Source organism: Sebastes fasciatus, chromosome 8 (assembly GCF_043250625.1).
Source record: "Sebastes fasciatus isolate fSebFas1 chromosome 8, fSebFas1.pri, whole genome shotgun sequence".
Lineage (NCBI taxonomy): Eukaryota > Metazoa > Chordata > Actinopteri > Perciformes > Sebastidae > Sebastes > Sebastes fasciatus.
Genome location: NC_133802.1, coordinates 8,618,569 through 8,645,204, shown reverse-complemented (window position 1 = coordinate 8,645,204; position 26,636 = coordinate 8,618,569). Strand labels below are relative to the sequence as shown.

At 43.3% G+C, this 26,636-nt stretch overlaps 1 protein-coding gene across 1 annotated transcript in view; it reads left to right on the top strand.

The window, feature by feature from the left end:
* Nucleotides 1–6,287: 6,287 nt before the first annotated feature.
* skia (v-ski avian sarcoma viral oncogene homolog a) overlaps nucleotides 6,288–26,636 on the top strand; it is a 79,471-nt gene continuing 59,122 nt past the window's right edge. Inside the window, exon 1 of the mRNA XM_074643131.1 lies at nucleotides 6,288–7,661. Within this exon, the coding sequence (XP_074499232.1) occupies nucleotides 6,735–7,661 (927 nt within the window). The 5' untranslated portion in view covers nucleotides 6,288–6,734. The remainder of the gene's footprint in view (nucleotides 7,662–26,636) is intronic.

Genomic DNA, 26,636 nt, shown 5'->3' with positions numbered 1-26,636 from the left:
GGCTTCATGCCACGCACTGATAAGCCCAGTTGAGGCTCTGGTCCCCTTCAGAAAAGGCCACTTGCAGTATCTGCCAGCTGAATGGGATAGAACCCAGCCCTGTGGCTCCAACACTGGAACCATTACTGACCACTGCAAGATACCGCTTTGTTGGTCACTACTCAGTGCACTATGGGGTTATGATATACAGATATTAGACTTTATTTAAAAAAACAAAACAGATCTGATCTATTCAGTGTCTTTCACCTCAGTGATGTGATGCAGCCGGTTTAGTATATTTGAATTAGAAATAGAAATAAAGGAGTACAAGTCTTTATCAAGTTCAAGTCTGCACAGTTCAATTTGCACCAAATGCAGTCTGCATTAAAACCACTATAGTTACCCTTGGCATCACTTTAGGATTAGGCAACAAAACCACTATTGTTTGTTGGACTCTTTAAATTATGTTACCACACTCCTGGCGCGGTTTCTCAGAGCGTTTACTGTTGCCGCGGATGGGTTTACATTGTAGTTAATGGGATGACTGATGCGATTCATACTGGCGCTAAGGGGTGCCTTGAGCGGCGATATCAAAAGCAGACGTCCTTGACGCCCTGGAAATGAGAACTGGCTGTATGGGGAGGGTTAATTTTCCATTGATAGAGATTTTAGTTTAATTCGTCTTTGCCAGATAACAACGCACCACTTGCCATCTGTTGTAAATTTAAAGTTCTTCATAAAACCTTGAGTTTACATTTCCAAACATGAAATAAACGCACATTGTTAGTGTTTTCAGAAGGCTGACACTAAGAGCATTGTAAATGTTGTATAGACTACTTGCACACTTTACATTTCCAAGAAAAGATATACTTTGTTTTTCGTTTTTTTTTTACATTATTACATTAGCCGTCAAAATTATTACATCATCAATTTTGAAAAAGAATGAACCACCTGAAAGTTATTACATTAGCGGTAAAAATGTTATTACTATATCAGTCAGGACATTTTAATTATTGGTCAAGTCATTACATTATTGGGTTTTATTAAATTTTTTTAAGGTTAAGTGCAAATTTTTATTACATTTTCAGGAAATTATTACATTATTGGGAGTTCCATATCACTTAAACACCATTGTTCATTCATGCACACACAGATCTCCTCTCAAATTGACCATGTCAGAATCATCGAACAGTATCAGATCTGCTTTTTCCTCATGCCGTCCTAAACACTTATAAGACAATCTACCAGTGGGCCAGTTGTTACGACCGAGTTCCAACAAAACTGAGTTCATCTCAAAGGCCCGGGGCACGATTGTGAGGTTCCAAGAGCGCGGGAAACAAAATAATCAAAGAACATATAAAAGAGCATTATACTCCCAAAGAGACTTGTTGTTGCAGCCCACTCCTAACCACAACTAATCGCACAGTTTGCAGTCCATACTCTCCCTCTCATACTCAGACGCTGGCATGTAGGCTACCACGACTGCACAAAACATTCAAAGACAAACACTCAAACACAGAGACACCTTAAAGGGGACATATCGTGATCATTTTCAGGTCCTTACTTTTTTATTTTGGGTTTCTACTAGAACACGTTTACATGCTTTAATGTTAAAAAAAATAAATTATTTTTCTCATACTGTCTGTCTGAATATACCCGTATTCACCCTCTGTCTGAAACGCTCCGTTTTAGCGCCTGTCTCTTTAAGACCCCCTCCTGAAAAATCCCAGTCTGCTCTGATTGGCTTACAATAAAAAATATGGTGCACATGTTTTTTGATCAAGACAGCCCACAAAAAACACTGACTGGGTTGTCTTATTTCCCAGTTTGTGGGTTGGTATAGGCTCTCCAGATACCCAAATGTATGTGCACATACATGAACCACCAGTAACTCACTATGGTAGCCTATACCACTGACTCTCTACCGCCACCTACAGGACGTCAACTTTGTGGATATTGTTCAATCTGGCCACTCTCAAAACGCATCAGGGACCTCCACAACCCATTTACTGGTAAAAGTGTTGCATTATCCACCCCAACTGCACCTCTGAGGATCATACGTGCCATCGAGTGGCCCGGCCCTAAACTGTATATTGGTAAAACTCAATGCACCCTCATATCCACTCGCCACACATGGAGCATACTATTTTTTCTCCCCGTCTTTGCATGCCAAGGCTCCCCTCTCCTCTCCTCTCTTTTTCTTTTTATTATTATTAAACTACTGACTCGCCTGGGAAGCCTTTTTTCCCCGCTGTTTTCTCATTCCTTTTTAAAAGGAGCACACAGAATTTTCACATGTACGTTCACAAATTGAATCTCACGATTGCCCCTCAGAGTCTGCTGGCCTGCACTGGAGGATCCTTCCAGATCTTGCCCCCAGGCTGCCATCATGTTGCAGTTTCAGCAATGTTTGGCTAGGGGATGCCACAGGAACAGCAAACTGCTTAATCAGTATACTGTAGAGTTGAACAGCTGGAGTTAACACATGACCTCCTGAGGTTGAGTCACTTGATTTGAATTATTAATCAATAATATACTATTATACTGTAACTTCTCCACTCCATATAATAAGATTTAGAGATACTGTGTCAAAGATGGGTTTTCTTTTTTATGACAACTTTAGAAAGAACTCCACAAGTCATCTGGATATTTCACAATGAAGTGAGCTGTGAGCTACATAATGTGCCCCCTAAATCACGTATAATTATCGTTGAATAAAACATAATAATAATAATAATAATAACTTGGATTTATACAGCGCCTTTCAAGAAACCCAAGGACGCTTAACATGAACAATCAAGCATAATTGTATTAATATTATACATCTAATTCAAAGGTAACTGAAAATGTAAAGCGTTGTAACCGGTAACAATGCATTAATGTGAGCCAACTATGGGATATATTCTGTAAAAAATGGCCTTTGAAGATTTGCAGAGAGGTTCTAATGTCTACAAGTCAAAATGGAAAGATTATATAAAGAATTAAAATTGTGATCTGTCTGTGAGATACAAAAAGAAAATTAAAAAATCTTTTCATTTGCAGGATTGTCTCTCAAGGTCTCCAACACATAAAACGTGTTTATTTTCCGCCACTTCTGCCAAACAATTTTATAACACATTCAAGCACAAGTCGTGCTATTTGCGTTTCCCCTTCCAAAGCTAAATTTGTCTTGTCTCGCAGAACACCACCCATCCTCTCAGTCTGTGGGCTTTCTCTCTCTCTCCAGCAGTGAACCAATGATTCACATAAACGAGCTCTATTCTTCTGCTACATTCAGGGCCCACGGAAAGATGGTAAATATGAGGTTTTTGGTGTGGAAATCCACAGGCTCACCTCAGGTTTGAGCTGGTGAATGACCCACGCTTCTGATGTCGAGGTCAACACACCTGCAGTCACAAACGTCCAGTCAATAACTGGAAAAATGCTTTTTATACTAGGCTACATGTGTGCCCTCAAAATACTTCTAACGCCACACGATAAAAAGCTTTGTTTTTCGCTTTCTCATGTGGCGGAGGAACTACTCAGATCATTGAATGAAGTAAAAGTACAAATACTAAAACGTAAAAAAAAGTCACATATTCAAAATTAAAAGTTGCCTAGCACCCTGGAAGATAATTGTCCAACTGTCTTAACTGTTTACTCTGTCTGTGCTATTCATTTATCCTTTGCCATATTATTGTACAATGTCTATATGCTTGCTCATGCATGCGTGTGGACAGTTGTGTATACAGGTACATATTTATTCATAATGGGTATGTATACAGTAGCAGCATCTGTTGTTAGTTTAACCTTTTTTTAATTTTTTTTAAATTTAATTTTAGTTCTGTGTGTGTGTGTGTGTGTTTTCTCTCTGTTTTTTTTATTTTTTTATTTATCAGTTTATTTGACAGGGACAATATGCATTGTTACACTTAATTAAAGTGCAACCGATGCAAGGTATATAGGACTTCTAGCCATAGCTAATATGCAGACCTTGTTCCTGGTTAGGCTATTAAGAAAAAGAAAAAGAAATTTAAAAAAAAATACTGTTGTTTTTGTTTATGTCTCTTTAAAATGTAAAAATCAATAAAGTTGCCGAGAAAAATGAAATATGAGTACATTTAAGAAGTAGGCTATTAGTAAAAAATGTCTTCTCAATTAAAATCCTGCAAAACTTTGCTTCAGAATAATACAGAAATATACTTAAGTAGCCAATCAAAAGTAAAAAAATACTCATTAGGCAGAATGCCCTCTTTTATGATATTATGTCAGCTATTATGTTATAGTAGCCTAATGTGTTATTATGACTGATGCCACGTAGCAACTTGTTAACTTTTAATCTCAACTACCAAGTAAAATAGTAAAAAAGTATGTCTGTGATATTAACTCTGAATTCTACTGGTAGTAGAATAAAGTAGCATAAACTGGAAACACTTAAAAGTAAAGAACAAGTACTTATACTATTTTCCACCACTGCCGAATTTACGGCAAAACTTTGCTTAAGAATACTACAGAAATATACTTAAGTAGCCTATCAAAAGTAAAAAAATACTCATTAGGCAGAATGCCCTCTTTTATGATATTATATTAGCTATTATGTTATAGTAGCCTAATGTGTTATGATGATTGATTCCACGTAGCAGCTTGATTGTATGTTAACTTTTAATCTCAGCTACCAAGTTAAAGAGTATTATAGGTGTATATTTCATATTTTTTTTACATTTATCCTTTGATATTGCAATATATTGTTATTAATAGTTTTGTATTTGTTTGTTTGTTTTATTGACACAACAAACATTAATTACTTCTTTATTGTTTTCTTCCATTTACATGCATGTTCTTTTTGAATATCTATATATTGTAATTTGCTTAATGAATTGTATATATGTATATATATATATATGTTTTTTTTTTTTTTTTTTTATTATTGAATTGACGCTTTGGCAATATTGTTCACCTGACAGTCATGCCAATAAAGCAAATTGAATTGAATTGAATTGAGTAAAAAGTATGTCTGTGATATTCCCTCTGAATTCTACTGGTAGTAGAATAAAATAGCATAAAATGGAAAAAGTAAAGAACAAGTACTTATTATACTACTTTCCACCACTGCTGAATTTACTGCAAAACTATGCCTAAGAATAATACAGAAATATACTTAAGTAGCTTATCAAAAGTAAAAAAAATACTCATTAGGCAGAATGCCCTCTTTAATGATATTATATCAGCTATTATGTTATAGTAGCCTAATGTGTTATTATGACTGACGCCACGTAGCAGTTTTTTAATTTTTAATCTCAGCTACCAAGTAAAAAGTATGTCTGTGATATTCCCTCTGAATTCTACTGGTAGTAGAATAAAGTAGCATAAAATGGAAAAATGAAAGAACAAGTACTTATACTACTTTCCACCACACTGCTGACTTTACTGTAAAAAACAGTTTAAAGTGGACGCTCATGTACTTTTTCCCCATGTGACTATCTGTGTGTGTGTGTGTGTTTTTCCTCTCTGTTGTTGTTGTTGTTGTTGTTGTTTATGTCTCTTTAAAATGTAAAAATCAATAGTTGCCTAGCAAAATGAAATATGAGTACATTTAAGAAGTAGGCTATTAGTAAAAAAAATTCTTCTCAATTAAAATCATGCAAAACTTTGCTTAAGAATACTACAGAAATATACTTAAGTAGTCAATCAAAAGTAAAAAATACTCATTAGGCAGAATGCCTTCTTTTATGATATTATATCAGCTATTATGTTATAGTAGCCTAATGTGTTATTATGACTGATGCCACGTATAGCAGCTTGTTAACTTTTAATCTCAGCTACCAAGTAAAATAGTAAAAAGTATGTCTGTGATATTCTCTCCGAATTATACTGGTAGTAGAATAAAGTAGCATAAAATGGAAAAAGTAAAGAACAAGTACTTATTATACTACTCTCCACCACTGCTGAATTTACTTCTGAATTTACTGTAAAACAGTTTAAAGTGGACGCTCATGTACTTTTTTTCCCATGTGACCTGAACGCAGCATTCGTCTTCCCCTCTGTCTGTCTCTCTCTCCCTTCACTTCTTCTTCTTCCTGTGCTTCTCTCTCTCTGCAGGCCAGTGGGGGGTGACGGCTTGTTCCTGGAAGAGCCCAGCACTGCCTGCAGAGTCACTCACATTCCTGGCTGGGATTCAATGACTGAGCCAGACACACAAACACAGAGGGAGGGAGGGGGCGCGTGAGAGAGAGAGAGAGAGAGAGAGCGAGAGCGAGAGAGAGAGAGAGCGAGAGCGAGAGAGAGAGAGAGAGCAGGCTGGCTCTCAGACTCCTCTCCTCGGTACAGTCAGAGTGAACTGCGGGGGCAGAGTGAGTGGATAGCTGCAGTAGTCCTCCTCGACAGCGGAAAAGAGCCTCAAATAAGGATTTAGTATCGACTCACAACTCCCGCTTTTGTTTCGTTTTCACCTCCTTCATTTTGGGATTCGACAAACGGAACTTTTCTGCTTCTTCTGGAGTTTTTAGAGACGTTTTTCTTCTGTTCAGACATGGACAGTCGGCGCCCCGCTGCAGGGAGCGACTGGCCGGTGTTCACTCACTAGTCACGGGAGTAAAAACTCTACCAACTCGGGACTTTTTTTTTTTACTGGATGTTTCTATGAAGCGCTTCGCCGTTTTGCTCCTCAGTTCTGGGAGTTCACCGTGGATTTACCAGCTTCACAGACGGATAGCTCCTCCTCGTGATTCCCTGTCGACGACCAGAAGGATTTACGCTTCTAAAGTTGCAGGAAAAACATGGAGACTGTAAATCGGCAGAGCTTCCAGCCTCATCCGGGACTGCAACAAACTCTCAAGCAGTTTCACCTCAGCTCTATGAGCTCTCTGGGCGGCCCGGCGGCTTTCTCTGCCCGGTGGCAACATGAGCTCCTCTTCAAGAAGGACGGCAAGGAGCCCGAGCCGGTGGTGCTGCAGCATCTGCCGCCGCCGCCGGTGATGCCCGGCCCGCTGTTCATCCCGTCGGACCGCTCCACGGAGCGCTGCGAGACGGTGCTGGAAGCCGAGACCATCTCCTGCTTCGTGGTCGGCGGCGAGAAGCGGCTGTGCCTGCCGCAGATCCTCAACACGGTGCTGCGGGACTTCACCCTGCAGCAGATCAACTCGGTGTGCGACGACCTGCACATCTACTGCTCCCGGTGCACGGCGGACCAGCTGGACATCCTCAAAGTCATGGGGATCCTGCCCTTCTCGGCTCCGTCCTGCGGCCTCATCACCAAGACGGACGCCGAGCGGCTCTGCAACGCCCTGATCTACGGAGGAGCATACCCGCCGCGCTGCAAGAAGGAGCTGGGAGGAGGTGGAGGAGGAGGAGGCTCGCTGGAGCTGGAGCTCACCGAGAGGAGCTTCAAAGTCTACCACGAGTGTTTCGGCAAGTGCAAGGGCTTGTTCGTGCCGGAGTTGTACAGCAGCCCCAACGCAGCGTGCATCCAGTGCATGGACTGCAGACTCATGTACCCGACGCACAAGTTCGTGGTGCACAGTCACAAGGCACAGGAGAACAGGACTTGCCACTGGGGCTTCGACTCGGCCAACTGGAGGGCGTACATCCTCTTGGGCCAGGATTACTCGGGGAAAGAGGAGAAGGCCCGTCTGGAGCAGCTCCTGGACGACATCAAGGAGAAATTTGACTTCGCCAACAAGTACAAGAGGAAAGCATCGTCCAGGGTGAGCTGGTCCTCACAACAGGACCTCTTGATTTTTGAATTGTTGAAGCTCCTGTTTTGGCTTGTTTTTATTCCCCCCCCATTGTCAAGATCCAGTTTATGCACTGCAGCTCCTTTTGAGTGTTATTTATCACTTCTTTTAATTTCTTTCTTAGCTTCCTTATAATGCACTGTAGCCTACACCTCCCTCTAACAGCACAGTGTTTGTTCTGAAGACCATAATGGGGCTCAAAATCAGGGTCCCATCAAGAGTTCACAGAGCACCCCTAGAAGTGAAGTGCTAGATGGTGTGTAGTTGTGTGGTCTTGGGTATCCCAGTTTTTCCTCCTTGAGAGGGTTCCCTGTGGGTCCCACAAAATTGAAATTCCCCCCAGTTAAATTATAACTAAAAGGGTTAATTCTTACCACTTACACATTTCCTAAATTAATCTGGGGCTTAACTTCATCATATGGATTGTCTGTTGTGTAATATGTGTCAAACCTCCTGTAGAGGAACCACTCAGTATTTGGTCATCTTTGACATATTGTTACTAATTGGGCCTCATCCAGCAGTGACAACAAAACGCCTCTGGTGGCAATAAAGCCATTATTTGCCTGTGAAACACCTCTCAGGCTCACTTTTATTGGTCCGTACTGTAAATACAATCTCATTTACCAACAAATGGCTCAATGGGAAATCGTAAACAACAGTTAGGGGGGGAGTGTGTAGATTAAACATGAATTCACATGTAAGTGAGGAAATAATTATTCTTCCTTTCTCCAGATTAAATGGCATTTCATTACACACACACTTACACTTCAGTGGGATATTTCTTTCTCGGTCTACATTTCTGGTTGTTCTTTCAGTGCGTGTTCCCATGGGTTGGGGATACTCTCCCACAGCAGTGGCATTATTGTTATTACGACAAAATGTGCCAATTTTGCGCGCATGTGTCTGTGAAGCCTTGTGTGTCACATGAAATGTAATGTTCGTCTGGCTGTCATGTGCTCGGCTTCCTGTGGGTTTGATCAGCGCTGCTATCAGCGTTGAAGGCTTTTTTTTTCTCTCCCTGGTTGTGTCCACATCCTCTGATTCTTTTTTTTTTACGTGACATAGTTCTAACACTATTTGAATAATCAGAATTAGAGCATTCATGCAGCCAGGTATTGGCTTTGCATGTTTCCTGTAGTTTCTGTGATCAGATACAAGACTTCTGACCAAATGAAGTAGTTTAGACATCTGAATCTGGTTTTCCGTGCTTTCTCCCAGCTCTGCTGTTTTGGGCTGACTGACTGTCAAACTGTATGAAGGGATTATAATCTGTGCAGGAGGTTGCAGAGAGAGTAGTTGGGTGGTAGACTGATAAAAGGAATCCCCCACCACCCACCCCTAGAAAAAAAGGCTAGTGCAGCCATTTGCATGAGCTGTTACACATGAATGGAGTTGATGGAGCAGGGTTTAGAAGTATTGTGGTGGAAACATAATATGATCCCAACAAAGGAGAGCATTCAGCAAACATCGGACCCCCCTCCCAAACATCCACCTACCCGAGGCCAGCCATCCACCTCTGACATACCCACACTCATCCTCCCCCTCTTACCTACTTTTTTACGCCGACCTGATTGAAACCAGAGTGGACTTCTGGGCAGCAGACTTGTTGATGAGGCACAGAAAGCAAAAGTGTTTACAAGAAGCTCCCATCCAGTTCTCCACTGAGGCGTCTTTCAGGGGAATCTGCCAAAGAAAGAGAAATCAGGGAGACCATTGAAGTCCTGAAGAGTGCCAAAGTCCTGCCATGCATGGTGAATACCCACTCTTGGCACACACTTTCATTCAGACTCAAGTGGGCACACCTCAAGGACCCCCACTTTCAGGGGCCTCTTCTATTTTTATAAGTGCCGACGGGGCACCCAAGTGTTAAGCCCAAGGCTCATTTGAGCCTCTACCCCGCTTAATTTGACTCCTCCTTTTTTTTTTCCCGCAAGTACCTTGTTTCAAGAAACACTAATGAGGGAATACACGCTGGGTAGGAGTTGAGGAATATTGCTTAACTTATGGCAACAGAGCTCCCCTTTGTCAGCACATTTCAGCACAGCCGAGGCACTTTGAAAATGTTCTTGGAGGATGTGAGGCAAAGTGCTAGACTGTGTCGTGCTGCCTTCGACTACCTTTCAGCACACGAGAAAATGCCATCATCTGCGTGCTGTCAGAGGAGTAACCGGGCAGCTCTGTGAATATTAATGAGGGTGTTTCAAAAGTGTTAGCAGGAGTCTCGCATGCAGACAGACACAGGAAGTGATATTGTCGCACTTCCCTACTTGCAGATGCTCTTTTGAAAGCTTCCTTCTGAGACTCACACGTCTGAATCACAGACCGTTTGAGTGAAAACAGCTTTTCACTTTACCTGCTTTTGAGGAAGGAGCGTGCAATTTGCAGTAAAAGTTCATTCTCTGGCCTTATCTGAAAGGATATGAGCCACCGCGCTGATTGTAAATAGCAGCGAGTAAATGGCGTGCAGTATTGAATTGTTTAACTCTAAATGAGTTTATGTGCTGGGTGTGGAACACTTCTCAGAGTTGCTCATGCCAGCGCTTGGCTGCAAGTCTTTTGGTTTCTGGCTGGTACACATGTGGGTGGCACACATAATCAGTGGCTTTCCGCATCAGGATGTTTAGATAAGGGTTGCGGTTGCAGATTTAGTATGTTGCTAACTTTATAATTCGCCCTCAAGATGATGTGATTTCTACACAATCCGTCTGTGTAAGGGAGATATGAGGAAGAGGATTGGGGGGGGCTTGCTGTCGAGCCAGCTCAAGCTTGACTCATGCTTGGTTCAAAACCAGCAAGTTTATGTCAAACCTTTTCTTTTTTTTGGTGTGGATCCTGTTCAGTTTCAGTCTATTCTTCACTTTTACTTTTCTTTGTTGAAGTCATAGAATTGGGCACAACATTTTGTTCACAGATGAAGGCTCATTCATTAGAGGCAGACAGACAGTCAGTCTATGCTTACATTCCAGACCTGCCACTCCTCCAGTAGTGAGGGTGATTTACACTGTTAGCTTGAATGAAAACACTCTTTTCTTGGCTTGAATAAAACTGTATCAACCATGACTGTTGAAAACAGAAAGGGAAACCCAGATTTCCTCCTCATCCAAGGATTCTTTTTGAAGTGGTGGGAAGTGATTTGTTCAGAGACTTATGCTCCATTATATTCCTGTACTTACACACAACTCATTCCTGCAGGCTTTTTCTATGCTTTATTCCTGTGGTTCATTGCAGTAAAAGCTGAAACTAAAGCTGACTAAAGTGTTCTATATAGCGCAGATCTATTTAACCCTGAAAACGACAAAAGGAGATGAAACTTTTGTCATTTGTGGGGTTTTAATATTTGGCTCTAAAGCATTGCACTCCAAATATCTGGCTGCCATTCTCTTATGTGCAGGAGCTAAAACTTCCCCTTTTACTTGGACCACCCCCACCCCTGAGAAGCCCCCGCTGCTGCTTGGGATATCTGGCCTCCAGCTGAAGGGGCCGCTTGTTTCAGGAGGGAGGTGGGGCAGTGGTGGTGGTGGGGGCCCAGAGGAAGTGAACTCCCCAAGGGGATATAGGCCCATGTCCTGTTTCATATGCAAGGCGCAGTGTTGGCTAAGCCTGCTGACAGCCAGCCATGTCCACACAGTGGACAGGACAACAGCTGGTAGCTGTGCATTTCAATGGCTGCTGAGGGAATATTTCCATTCTCTGTTCATGGGTGTATGGCAAAACGTGGCAAAAGTCTGCTGCAATTTTGTCCTGATTGTGTGGGTGTTAGGAAAGGTGATTTTAAGAGATGCAATGCTGTTGCTGTTTCTGTTTGATGGTTCTCTTTTTTGCCAGTCAAATAGTATCATTTAGAATTTGTCCTCTGTGCTTTGAAAAGGAGGAAGCCACCAATTCAATTAGGTCTGTATAATGAGTTCTGTTGCCTGGCCAGGCTGCCAGTCTGGGTTTCTAATGGAGGACAGTCAGTCCATGCTGTGAGGCATGACTGAGGGTCAGAGAGATCAATGCCAAATTGACATCCAAGTGTCTTTATGTCAAATGTGACTGAAAACTCCATCACTTTTCAAGCTCAATTAATTATTAGTGGACTGACAGAACAACACAGAAAGTGCCTCCTAAGTGGAGTTCACTGACTGGCATTCTGAGAAAGAGAGGCTTCTTCTTCAGAAAGAAAGATTTGGATGTAATTGCTCTGAGCCTGAATGCTATGCAAATGAAAGTCAATTAAAAAAAGAGGGTGTTTAATTAGTCATTAAGATTGTGTGCTGAAACTTTTGTTAATGACTTTCCACATATGCCATGGCTTTTCTTCCCCTATGCAGGAAACTGCTAAAACTACACTTATTTTGCTCTTTTGTCTCTTCACCCTGTGAAGAGTGACTTTGCTTTGAGGAACAATTGTGTCGAGAGATTCGTACTGAATCTCAGGTATCATATTGGCTTTATTTGCGTATCGTGATTTAAAAATAAATAAATTTGAAATTGATTTTTTAATGCCAGAATCAATATAATTGCTTCATTTGAGTCTATGCGGAGTTAGCAGGAAGTTACCGCTTTTGTTGTTGTAGTCTGAGTAACGTGACATCATATCCGTTCTGTATCCGTCAACCAAAACAAACAGCAGCCAGCCGAAACGATAACGTATAAAACGTTGGAGGGTCTGCGTGGATACGACCTGCACCCTCCCATTTAAAATCCAAAGCGGTAAACACTACACATCCAGTAAAGTATGGAAACACTTTGGGTTTCACACATTGCCAGGAAAAGCAGAACTAGACATCACCGCTAAAGCTGCATGCAGGAAACGTTATCGTATCGTGGTAACGTGCGGTCGAGCCGGCCGTCACTCTCGTCTCCGTGGTCAAATGGGCCGATGCTACAACTGTAGAGCACCCATATACTGACATTTATGTTAAATGCATTGAAATGGCCTAGATGGAGCTGACCATTGATGTATAAAGAGAACAGAGCTGTCATGCTGTATTTCAGAGAATAAATTCAGCTTCTCTTGGGGCACAACTTTTAAAGCATTATTTAAAAACCTAATGATAAAACCAAACTTCATTAACTAATCTTTTATTTAGGTGGCATTGCTGACCCATAGCGGCCTTGAATCACCAACTCTGCACACCTTTCTCAGGCAATGTCATATGCTCAGTGAGTTCAAAAATCTTGTTTGACAAATAGCAGAAGTCTCATTCAGTAGGAGACAGTGACTGAGGAGAACAAGAAAAGGTTCCAGCCATTATTGCCAGCCATTGTCTGCCCTCCACCCCCCCCTGCTGAGCTCCCATCCCTGGCCCACTGGCTTCCACATCCATCAGCAGCGTCTTCATATGACAAATGAATGGAGCAACCGGCCAAGTACTTTATGAAGAACTGACTGGCTGTAGTCAGTCTTTGTGCGGAGGAGGAGACCCGGGGCAGGGGAAGGAAAACAAGGCTCTCTGGGGCTATCGGGCTACCTCCCACCTTCCCGCCCGTCCATTCAAAGAAGATGGAGGGAAAAAAAGGGTTCCAAAGGAGTAGTCCATGTTGCAGTTGTAGATGCATGCAAGCTATCTGGGAAAGTGATGCATGCAAAGCTCAGAGCAAAATTGCTTTTGAGATCCAAGAGCATGCGTGGAAATAAAGTATTTCCTCCCACTCTGTGAAACGCCTTCTCAGAATATTCATAGCCTTCTGATAAAGCGGGAAACTAACAAGCACACTCAGCTTGCAGTGGCTATTCTAAGTCTCCGGAGGACGGAGGAGCGTGTCTCACTAGATAGTTATTGTGAGAGCGGCACAGAAGAAAGAACCCGGTGACCTCCTCCAGGTGTTGCGTGAAAAAGAAGCTCTTCCTCAGTCAGATGGTGCAATTCGATGACCTGACCGTTGGCTTGTGAACGACAGTGTCATTTTTTTTTGGTGGGCATTCATTCAATATTGATGGAAGGTTACTGTAGGCGTTGAGGTCCCGCGTGTTTATTTAATGAGAGGGGTCTTTGAAATATTCATCAACACACATGGCACTGTAAGCCCAGTTATTGTCCTTACTACACATCCCCAAGCACCATCCTCTAACCTTTCGCCTCCTTACCTGCCCTGAGGCGTCTGTACTGGCCGAGGATGCGTCAGTGATGCTCAGATGCAAGGCCGGCATCACACTGAATTAGTATTTATTTGCGTCTGCCAAGCAGCAGAAAGCTTCAAGCTACACAGACTTCCCCAGACAGACCAAACTGTGAAGTTCACACCATTTACCTGTGAGCGATAAACAGTTTAAAAATTTGAAATGTTTAGACAATTTTATTAAGCGCAGTTACAACAGCATGGAATATCTTCCATTACACCATCTAAACTTTGCAATAACGTCACTAAAATGCTACTGAATACAAGGTTTGAGGTTAAAGATAGGGTAAAAAAGTGAGATCCCAGATTTGTTCTCCCCCCCACGTCTATGATGTGTTGAGAAAGATGCAGCGTCCCTCTGTGGTGATGCTTGAGAGGCATCACATCTGATATCCTGGTGCTAAGGAAAGTACCAGTTATCCTATTGTCTTGCTGTCTTGCTGCTTTCTTTTTTTTCTAAATCTGCTATCAGCACTTTTAGCCACAAATATGTAATCATTAAAAGGACATGTAAATGTTTGGGGATGAACAGCAGGACCGGTTGATGTTCAAGACGTGGATTTCAAACTGGGAAACACTGCCAGGACAGCTTTCATCGCGGCGGCGGGGTGGGGGGTTTACTTTGTGCTGCGTCAGCCCAGGAGCGCCCTTTTGTATATGACAGCAGTGTTGGCCTCTGGAGCTGCCCCGCCCCCATCCTTTTCCTCCCCCCCTGTGCACCCATATGTTTGGAAGAGCAGCCAGCACCACGCGACCTTTCCCTCCCCAAATAAAGAGGTGACCCACCACCTCACCCCTCGCCTCTCTTGATGCGCAGTCGGCCAATTGCGTGCTGCTCAGCAACTCCCACGGGGCAGATGGCTGTCTGACGAAGGCAGCTAGACACACACGCACGCCTGCACGCACGCACGCACATTACCATCCAACAAATTAACATCCACCGGCACTGCGATGTAACGAAATGAATATGTGCGTGATGAGAGGTGCACTCAGATGTTTTTCAGATTTCGTTGAAAGATTTGGGGGCTTACACAAAATATGAAAATATGTGCCACACATGGAAACATTTGAATAGCAAAGGCATCCTCTGCATCATTTGGTGTGTGATTGTGCATGCAGGGCTGGTTGAGTATATGTGTGTGTGTGTGTGTGCGTGCCTGTGCCTGGATCAGCTGTAGGAGCTGTAGGAGGAGATTAGCATGAGCTCACTGCCTACTCATTTCCATCCCCATCTGCCTGTCTCCCACAGTGATGCTTCCCCTCACCCCCAACCACACACACACACACAGACACACACACCCACACAGACACACACACACTCACACACGCTACAAACCACACACATACATGAGCACAGACATCCACACAGTACCCAGATTCCACCCCCGCAATGCCTCCTTAGTCTTATAATGAATACAGAAGCAGACAGAATCACGTGCATGCACACATACATGCACACACTCACACACACACACACAGGCTTGTCAGCTGCACTAGCAGTGTATAACACAACATCTACCAAGCGTGGCCTAGAATATCCTCCCATAGTGTCATGTCAGAAGCCAGTGGTCCATCTCATACTGTTGGGACAACAACTGACGGTTTTCTCCAATGGGCTTCTCCTTAATCGTCTCTAAGTTTGGGAAGGACAGGTAGAGACAGGGAAGGAAGATACAGGGAGATTTTCAAGCTAATAATAAGCTGTGATAATCTTATTTCTGATTGAACTGGCACGATTCCTCCAAGGAGGAAGCTGCCAAGTCAACTCAGCAGCTTTTACAAAATCTCTGTCAAGTGGATGGGTCGGTGATGGCAGCGGGAGATATGGGTTTTTAGTTTAAAGAAGCACAGCAGCAAAGCTTCATTTTTTACAAACTGAACACGGGTTTAAATCTGTTGGTGCAGAACGACACAATAGGCAAAGCTTTTTTCTTCATATATATCCTTTGTTATTCATCCCCAAAATCCCATTGGAATTCTGCCTTGGGAACCCACGGTAGAAGAAATATTGGGGTTTATGATTGTCAAAAATGTGTAGCTCAAACTATTAAGTATTATTCCCATTGCACTACAATTCACCACTGCTACAGCTATGTAGTGCATAATGTACACGGATAAAAAGAAAGAGGATTACAGCCAACATTGGCCTATAGAGTTTTAACCATCTGGCTTGTCTTTACCATCAATGGAACAAGGTAAAAATCAAGGAAATTCAGAGCCAATACAGACAGAGTTTACACTGCACATCTGGTTTGACTTTTATCGTGTCCCACCACGATATTTATTGCAGTCCGAGCGGTTCCAGAGATATTTTTTCTTCACTGAGAGAACATAGGTTCGTTCTTTTGTGTGTCCATCCCCACCGAAGTTCCTTAAGCACAAAACCTAGTTCACAGAGCTTTCGCCCTTTTTCTTCTGAGCACAAATGTTGTGGTGAGGGGGCATTGAATGCTCCACGACCCCTTTTTGAAATAATGGTGTGTCAGCTCTCAAAACAAGCATTTGGCAGCCAGTCCAAAGGCAGACATTGAGAGGAGTCTGAAAGGGCTTGAGGTGTATTTTCTGTCGTTGTGAAGGCAGGCTGGGTCCTGGGAAACCTCTTTGTTGTGCTTTTTTTGTTTTTGCATTGACTCTGCAAGGGGGGTGGGTCACTCTGGCTTGGCCTCAGCTATGTGGAAGGGCAGCTCCCAGGAGCTCTGCGAGGTATTATTGTGAGAATATGGGGTGGGGGGTCGCTGTATGCTGGCTAGCCATTGTCACCTCTTTTGTGGTGGATATCAGCTGTGGATCTGTGATTGTGGGACAGACAGAGGTGATAACCCCCCCCCCCCCCCCCCTCCCAACCCCCTCCACTGTTGGATGATCAGTGCTCCCAAAGCGCCTGAGTCATGGACCGATGCTCATTGTTTGCCTCCCCCTCCTCCATCCTCCCTCTTGCGTCTGTTTGCTCATCTTTCCTGGAAGCGTCATGGCTGCTGCTGTCCAGCACAAACAAACAGAGAGGTGAGTTAGCCATGTAGCACTCGTCCCCTTTTTAATAACGTTTATTAACAATCTCTAATGGTAATAATTGACATACAATATTAAAAGGTACCTTTGCTACTCTAAAACTGATTCATATAAAACATTGATTGAGCTCATCCTCAGTTTGTTTTGGGCCAAACAATTTGAATACCTATTTGTGATTTTACTGAACAAGTACTGCAATTGTAATTGAAATTGGAGCAATGATATGGTGCGCTTTAAGGATTAACTGTGAGATTCCAACAATGACTGTTAGCTATCCCCAAACTATCTGTCATTTACACTTGACAGCTTTCAAGGTAACTTGGTGGAGTTGGTTGGATGGTGTCCAAACAATGCGGAAATCCTCAGGTGTGTGGAGTTGATAAAGTAGGCAGGGTCGTTTTTTTTCATTCTTCATTCAACAACTACTTGGGTCGTACGTGCAACCAATTGCGTCACCAGATCAGTTGCGTTGACCCCACAAATGGCAGGTTTTTCATCTCCCGTTTGAGTATGGCCATTCAAAAGAGATTCAAAGACACGTTAGGCACAAGTTTGTCTGAAACAACTTTTGCAATTTGTGAATTAGACTTTTCAAAATACAATTTTCAAATATAAAAAAACGATGTATTGTTCAGCTCTACTCTGAAAATGTGTCATCTTTGGTCCAAAATAAATAGATCTAAAATCTTTATTTGGGTCAAAGAATCAGAATACATCTTTTTTTCAAGGGTATACGTGTCTTTGAGGATTACGAACATGCCTTCTGAAAATTTCAATTTCAACACTGAGGAATACAGCAGAATCAGCGCTGTCTTGTGCTCGTCTTTTCTCGGAAAAGGCGTAGCTTCCTGGCAGTATAATCTACAAACAACTCTGATCTTTACTTTTGTTTAGTCTGCTCTGACTCATAGTCACGTCTAGCCGCTCTTGGTTATGTTGAGGCAGTATGGGTTAATCTTAAACTGGATTAATCAGGGAGTGGACCAGCAACTTGCCCCATTGTTCCAACAAAGCAACTTTGTCCTGAACTTTGACTGACCATTAAAAACCTTTCTGTGTTTATCACAACAGTTGTTTTTTTTTATTTTTATTTTTATTAAGAAGTGCTGTGAGGCCGGGTGTGCCTCGATAGCAAGATACAACTGAAAGTGGATTTTGTGTCGGTGCAGTGTAACGCATGAAAAGTTTGGAGGATGAGATCACAGGGTTTTGAAGTGAAACCAGTCAGTGAAGGACAGGTTTAGGCTGGTTGCAGTCGGTGAGAGCTGAGACTGGAGAGCCGGGTTAAACCCAGCTGGGGGGAGAAAAGTTTAGACTGGCAGAGCAGAACTAGACGGATTTCATTTAGGCTACCAGTGCAGAAACAGAAACAAAGTCTTTGAACTGCAGCTTGTTAGGAAGTCCAGGTGGAAGGTGTGTGTGTGTGAGTGTTTGAGCAAACCAGGGCCTCTTGGTTGAGGCAGTGAAGGGGTAGGGCTCAGTAGGCTCACTTTACTCCTCTGGAATTAAGTGTTGCAAACACAAGGCTTATAATGTGGTTAACATCCTTCCTCCAGACTGGCCGGGCCATTCCTCCCCTACAAGTCACCAATCTCTTGAATTAATCCATCCCAGCCCGCACTCTGGCAAATGAAGCGGCCATGCAGATGCTAAATAAAACAATATGCTGAAAGGAGATCCCTCCTCCTGGCACGGATGCCTGCTTCTCAGGTTCAGGAAGCCTTCACCAGGCCCAGACTTGCTCTCCCCCACCCCCCTCAACTCAACCAATTGATTTCACATCCCAAGCCCTTCCCCCCCCCATCACCCACGCTATTCATTTCTTATTGTAAAGCTCACACACGTGCAGACACAGAAAATATCTAAACAATTTTTTTGCACATACACTCAGCTTTCCAGGCATCCTCTATCTACACACACACACACACACACACACATGCACACACACGTGCACACACTCTCATTACACTCCTACAGAGCAGACAATAGACCTCTTGAAGTCTTTGGCTTATAATTAATGTAATTATAGATCTCTAAGACAATGTAATGTGTGGTGTGTGTAACCACCTCTGACCCGCAGAGAGCACAAAGACATTATTCTCAGTGCCTTCCCTTCAAAGAAACACTGCCAAGGCTATCTTGAGCAGTAGGACATCTGTTTATATAAAGCCCACTGCCATTTATATACGTCTGCTCTGTGTGTGTGTGTGTGACAGCACGTGTGGTTTGCAAAGCTTTCACGACAACAATGCATGTCTCCCACATTCTAGGACTACAGGGTTAAGACCATCAGATTTCTCTTCTAATATCTATTTAATTATGATTAATACCCAGATGGTTGTCTTTACTGAGAGTGTTGCACCCTGGTCTCTACTGGTTACGTTGCTTGATATTTTCACCATATTGACCGTATTGATTTGCTGATGTACCAGCTCAAACACAAAGGCATCCCTCAATGCACTGATTTAACACCCAGTCAACTTTGCAGCGTGGTGCATAAAGGATATCCTTGGCTTTGGCAATATGGCAAAGAAAACCCAACTTTTTTTTCATGCTTCACAAATTTTATCCAGGCTTAATTTTCTCCAGAATAAAGCAAAAGCACTATAACATTATGATAATTTTTGCCCCTTTTCCAGCGAGATGCTTGTCGCCTCCGTCGGTAACTGCGACTCTTTGTCATCCCTGTCTTCGTCCGAGCAGCGCTCGAACATCGTTCCAAATTAGTTGGCACCGAGTTTGAAAGAGAGACTGAATAAGTAGCAGATATATATATATATATATATATAAAAAAAGTAACCACCGTAACGTTTTCACTGGCCTTCATGCTGCTTTCTGCTGTTTACCAAGCCTGAGTTCCGGCGTGTTCATGACGTTGAACATGAAACACAAAAAAACCCACAGAAAGGAATACTTCCACAGCTGAAAGGAGTCTATTTCCTATGTTTAGTTGTTTTTTCCGCGTTTAAAAAAAAGACCATATACGCACAAATGTTGGTGGAAAAGGGGTATAAATTGAATCTCCCAAACACAGTTAATGAGAGTTGATTGAAATACTGCAAAAATCTGAGACAAGGTTATGAAGATCATAATCAAGGTGAGGCATACGATATCACATCCTCCTCTCATGCAGCATGGCCAAGTGTAAAATCTTCAACAATTTTTTTTTTCTTCAGAAGTGGTTTCATTTCTCATAGATATCATCAAATGTGGAGGTATGATCCAATCACAAGTGGTTGGCCCAGATGCTTATTGTGCTTTAAAGCCAGGTTGAGGTGTGTACTGCGGTCCCTCTTATCAAGATATAGACACTATGTGGACATATCGTGATACAAGACACCAGGCCTGCTTAGACAGTTGAGGGTTTGCTGGATTTTCCACAGAGCAGAGTCGGTGTTTGTTCTGAGAAGAAGCCGAGACGGGAGGCAGTGTTTAGTCTCAGCCCCAAGGACAGAGCCAGAGGTGTTATTTCTCTGTCTTTCCCTCTCTCACCCTTCCATGTTCCCTTGAAGTGGTTACTTCCCCTGTGTCAAACCCCTTCCTCCCATCCTGCCAGACCCCCCCACCTTTCATGGCTTTCACCGTCGGTGGTGAAGCCATCCAGCTCGGGAAGTGCTGTGAAACATCAGATGCCACTTCCTGCAGCAATCAATACATCTCAGGCCCTGCTCACCTACGGCTGAGAATGCACAGGCACAAATGTACTTTCTCTAGCTCGCACACACACACACACATTCAGAACAACTTACAACGGCAAGATCAGATTCTATTTCTAAGCCTTAAAATGAATGCAAAAGGTTGCAAAGGCCTGCATGCCCTTCAAATTATCCAATGAGGAGCTTGTCAGTATCCCGATTAATCAAATTAATGGTTTTGAGGAAGCCAGCCACTATAAATGCTTGCATTGTGGAGCCATCAATGTTGTAAAAAAAAAAACTACTTCCCCTGTTAATAAGCAGTCACCCACATAGCACAGTTCTCAATAGGTTGGTAGGGTCTTGGATTGTCTAGAAGGGAGTTCCAGGGTACCTCAGTGGGAAGAGATTTTTTAGAACAGAGAGGGATTCTGCTCACCGAGTTTGGTAACTCATTCCACCAGCTAGGGAGCACACGGGAGAAGACTTTGGATTGAGATTTCCTGCCTCACAGGGGCGACAGGACTAGTCGTCTTTCATTTTGCAGATTGTAGTGAATGTGAAGGTGGATAGATGGACGGATGCCTCAGCCATTCCTCCTCCTCCTCCCCAATGGCAGTAATGAAATGATAGATCCCTGATGTGGATGGGAGGAGAAGTGAAGGGATGACCTCACAGCCACATAATCGCCGCGGAGGGACAAGCCGGCGGGTAATGTGTCCATTAGTCTTCCCTTTGCCAGAGGAGAAACCAACCTGGCTGGTAGAGGAGGATGAGACGGAGGACAGGAAGTTCTACTCTCTTTCCTCTCGGCCCCACTGCTTTGACTGAACAAAAGTTCATCCTCATTTGCGCTGCTTTTGTGGCATTTAGTCTCAGATTACATTCTTTTCGGTGTTAATGTTAGGATTTTTTTGTTTGAGTGAGAAAGTTATAAATTGATTAAGCCTTTGAAAACAAATACCATTTTTGGATATAGATTGCCAATTAATTAATAGGTGATTTGACTCTGATCTTCAATCTTTTTTGTGCTAAAAAATAAATCCAAAACATAACAACAAATTAGAAGTTAACTGCTAAAAATATTCTTGCCAGGATGGAAAAGCTTTGTCACAACTTTAGAATTCAAACCATTGACTCCATGTATTGGTCTCTCCTGCACAAACATCAACCTCTGTGAGGGACCATCTCTGTGGTTGTGTAAATGTTTTCTACTGGGTGATCCTGTTGTTCCTTGCCTGGCCTACAGATCATCACTGAGGTTCAGAGAGGTCGCTGATACTAGAGTTTACTCCAATGGAAGCCCCCTCCCCCTTCATCACGTGACCGGTGTGGGGTGACTGTCAGTGGACAACAGCCAGAAGCCTAGGGATGGGCCTTTTTGTACAAAATGAAAACACAGCACATATATATATACACAGCTGAACAAGTGAACCCATGCAGTGTCACAAGTTCACCTGCTGCACTGCAATCCCTCCTGCTTCCCTTTTTTCTCAGTACAGCCAGGGTGAGCAGTGTGTCGGCTGTCGGCCACAACAACCCTGCAGACTGAGTCAGTCTGAACTTCTACCGCAGAGCCGTGGCAGGCAGAAACTTAGACTTCTGGTTTCGACACACCACACCAACTTCCTGTGGCGCCTCCGCCCTGCTGTCGGAAGCGTGTTCAGCAGCATTTACGCAACAGATTGTCTACATGTTCTTGTCACAATGTCAGTCAGTGCCTTCTGACAATGCAGCGTCTTAATGTCGAAAACACACCAGGTAGCGCGTGGCTCGCACAATTTTCTGCAGCCGGGAGGTGTGTTCACGTGTTCAGGCGGCAAGAAAACAATGGCGGCGGGAACTCTCTGGCTGCACTTCGGAGTGGCCATTGTAGCTTTCCATAGACATTGAACGGCCACAGGCTGCACTTCGCCACCGCTCTGGTGTGTTTTTGGCGGACAGTCTTCGGACTATTTGGCATCATCATGGCCGTATTGCCATTTGTTCTCGTGTAGGTTATGACTAAACTGATATATGGAGCTCATACCTCTAATTGCATCCAGGAAAGCTTAAAGGACAAGTACGACTTGTTTGGCATTAAAGGATAATTCCAGTACTTTCTTGTAATTTTGTCAACCATTGCTAATGTAAAGTCACTAGACTGCTTAAAATGAATCAGATGGGCCAAAAAACAGTCTGATGGTTTTAAACAATCCAGAGGTAGGTCAAACTTATTTGGAGTTTACCCAAACTCTCAAACTTACTTTGGTGAGTACAGTGTTATCATAACTGACCTAAATGGGGAAAAATCCACAAAATCAAATCCTTAGTTGTTATAAAACAGAATTACATTAAATTGAAAGTAAATACTGACTAAAGGAAGCTTCTGCCTACAGTAACAGCCTTCCAAAACCTTTATGTGTCAAACCAAACTTCAGACCCTCCCACTCCCTCACCACTGGAAAGCATGTGCTTTGGCTCCTAGAGTGAAGCCTCTCACTCTCTCTTTCTCCCTATGTCTCTCTTTCACTCGCTCTGCCTCTCCCAGAATTCAACAGTGGAACAAAATGTCCGGCTCCGGAGTGGAAAGCGCCAGTATGTGCTGGCCTAGCCGGCTCGGTTATTTTTTGAGGCTGCCCAGCACCCTGCAGTGAACCAAAGAGCCTCTTTGTGCTCTGCCCTCACAAAGATGTACCCCGAGCAACAAAAAAACACGCCCAAAAACAAAACCAACAGCAGTGTCCCGGCCAGGGGGGCCCGCCTGCAGCCCGGCACGCAGGGTCCAAGCGGAGGAGCTGCCAGAATCAGAGGTTACAAATAAAACTCGGTGAATAAGCCGCAGAGAAACAGAGGAAGGAAGTTTTCTATTTGAGCTGAAAAGGCCCCCACGTGGTCGGCTTCCCTCCCCATTCCTCTTCCTCGTGTACTAAGCCCCGATGGCTGTGTGAATGCTCATGTTCCGTCTTTGCAAGTAGGAGTATCCGGCAATAACTGTTGGGATTTGGTCCAAAATTTGGGTTGAAACAGAGACTTCTCTGAGAGAGTCTGTAGTAAAATTCCTCCGTCACATGAGGTAATTGTGCTCCAGAGCAAATAAGGTTTAGAAGCCCAGACGGTGACAAACAGGGATAGTATTTTGAAAGAAATAACAAACTCATGACTATCAGCGCCTCTGACAGTCATAAACAGATAGCCAGACACAATCGACAAGCTGCTGCATCTCCATTAACCCCGCTTTGACTGGGCTTTATTTGCACTGTGTGTGTGTTTCCATACAGTAGTGCTAATGAACTTTGAGCCTTGTCTGTGATAGTAAAAACCCAGTCGGCCGCCGCATGGATGTTGTTTTCTGCCCTTGATAATGCTGCCAACCACTGCGGGGACCTGAGTATTCCACCCTCTCAGCTTTACAGCATCAGATACATGCCTCAGTACCTGCCATACACACACACACACACACAGCATGGGCCACATGAGTGTTGACTGCTGGCTGTGTGCAGGGCGCGTCGTACAAAGTCCCATTCAGAGTGTTAATTAGGCTAACCTGAAGTTCAGCGACCGGCAGTTCATTACAGGAATAGCACTGAAGTCCTAGAGAGGACGGCTTAAAATGTGTTGTATGGTGCGTGTGTGTGTTTGCGTGTGTGGGTCGATGCTTCAGGGCACAGCCAGCACCGGCAACCACGGAAATTTCTATTTCAGTCTATTAGTTCGATGGGGCCGCAGACAGTCAGACACCTCTGTGGCATAGAGAGAGAGGGAGGGGAAAAGCGATAATGGATTTACTTTAGTGTGTGTTTCAAGGTGCCAGACAGTGTCTCTCCCTCTCTCCCTCTCTCTCTCTAAGTGGGCTATGCACGAGCTTGAGTATTAAGGCAAGGCAGTCTTGTGTAAAAAAAAAAAAACCCTACTCTCCCTCTTCCTTTCATGCTTGGAGAGAGCTGCAGCATTAAGTGAGAGAGGCATCAGACTAGTGTGTGTGTGTGTGTGTGTGTGTGTGTGTGTGTGTGTGCTTGTGAGTCTAATGCACCGCCTCCACACAGCACACAGCTCAGCACAGCGCTCTGGCCCTACATTATCCCAAATGCTGCTGCTGTGATTGGAGCGGTAATGTGGTTGCTAAGCAAATGCAGTTTTCTTGGACTAAATCGGAATGGGCAAGACTGCTTCCTGGCTGGCTGGTGGGCCGTGCTTGGGCGCCGCCGCTGCTGCTGCTTGCTGCTTCTGCTTCTGCTGCTGCTGCTGTTGCTGCGTGCTAACATGAGTCACACACAAGAGACACACACGCACATGACATAGTTGTTTCAATGCAACAACAGAGGAAACCTCAGAAAGTAGCTTCTATTAGCTTATCTGTGTTTACATATATTCAGGGTCGGAAATGAACTTTTTTTCACTTCCTGCCAATGTGGCAGACACATTTTTTTTTAATTTTGTCTGCCACTTAGACATTTTGTCTGCCACTTTTGAAATCCATGCGCTACATGAAGGAGCAACATTTTAGATCTGATGCCATTCAGTGTTTGATATATTTTACATAAAAAACATTATGGTAAATTACAGTGTTGGAATTACACCGTGGAGGGAGGCTAGTGTACATAGTACTGTACTGTACTTTGTTATCATTATCTATAGTGGTTATTTGCATAAAACACACAATTCAAATGATTATGAATATTTCAATATTTGCTTTGATTAAAACAAATCTTGGTAAGATGTTAGGAAGTTAAACAGGTCATAATATCTATTTATATGACATCTCCTTCAAACAACTGGATTTATTCAAGGTTCTCGCCAAAAACTTAATTTTACGAGATTACATTTGAACACATCCTGATAACGTTTTAATTTACCTTTGCCCAATAGTCCTTTTTCCTGAGCAGACTTTGAACGCCTCATAATAATAACTGAGTGGCACCTCCGTTAACGTTAGTAGCTCCGCTATTTATCCAAGCAGGACTGTGCTGCCCACCGGCTGCTAAGAGGTAACTACTAACTCTCCTCCTGCTGATTTCAACACAGATTTGTTGTTCACAGTGTCACATTATCAGGGGAAAAATAGGGCGCGTCCCCTCAGGTTTAGTAGTAGTAGCGCCATGCCGTTGAGCGCTTTTTTCTTTTGCGTATGCGTCATTATGCAGCGTAACTGTCGGAGCATCAATAAGAGAAATGGATAGTCAAGGAGGCATAAGATGCCAAGAAAGCGGACAACTACGGTTCTCTATTCCACTAGCGTTTTCCCTGCCTGCCAAAGTGGCAGGTGTCCTGATGATTTCGCATTTGGCGGTGGGCGGATGTTAATTTCAGACCCCTGCATATATCCAGTGGATAAAAACCACAGTGGTCTGTCCGTCATGTGCCTGGTGTGCCCAACATTTTTGTTTAAAAAAGATCAGACTGCTCATTAATTTCTCAATGCTGTAATTATATTTCTCAGACCTCTTGAAATGAGTCATTGCCTTTTTGTCATTTCGCTTGATCAAAAAAAAAAGTAATGAGATAAATTCCACCCGGTGATAGTAATAGACTTTTCCAACAATTTGTCATATGAGCAGCTCAAGGTGAGAAAATGATGACTAATAATGAGTCACAAGTCAGAGAATAGTGGTGGGCCACAACAAAAGGTCTCACATGATTCAACGAAAGCGACTGCTGTGTGTATTTGCAGGTTACTGATAACATCACTGTATTTGAAATAGTAACAGTGCTAGTTGCTCATACAGTCAGTAGGTGACACGTTTGATATTTCAGGATGATGTACTTTACACAGTCTAGCTTTAATGTCTTGAGTATTATTTTCAAAAAATAGCAAAAGGTTATGACTTCAGATAAGGCTATAATCCACAATGTTATAAAACAGAAAGTCAGCTAATTTTCAAGTGAAAAGCTGGAATGATTTGTTGTTGACTAAATATGTATTGCTGATTATTTATCACTTGATTAATCGACTCATTGTTTTAGCAATACTTGTGTTTACTGCACAGCGCTCATACAGTGGTTACCGCTGATAATGCCGTTCCCCGACCCACAGTGGTGGGACCATGTTGCTGGGAAGTGAAACGCCCGTCCTCCGATCCCCCCCCCCCCCCCAGGAAAGATGCTCTACATAGTACAACGGCAGATAGTGTCATGTTGAGAAGTCTAGTCCAAGCCACTATCTGCTCTCTGGTTGCCGATCAGCCCGCCAGCTGCCAGCTCGTGTTTCCGGTAAGGC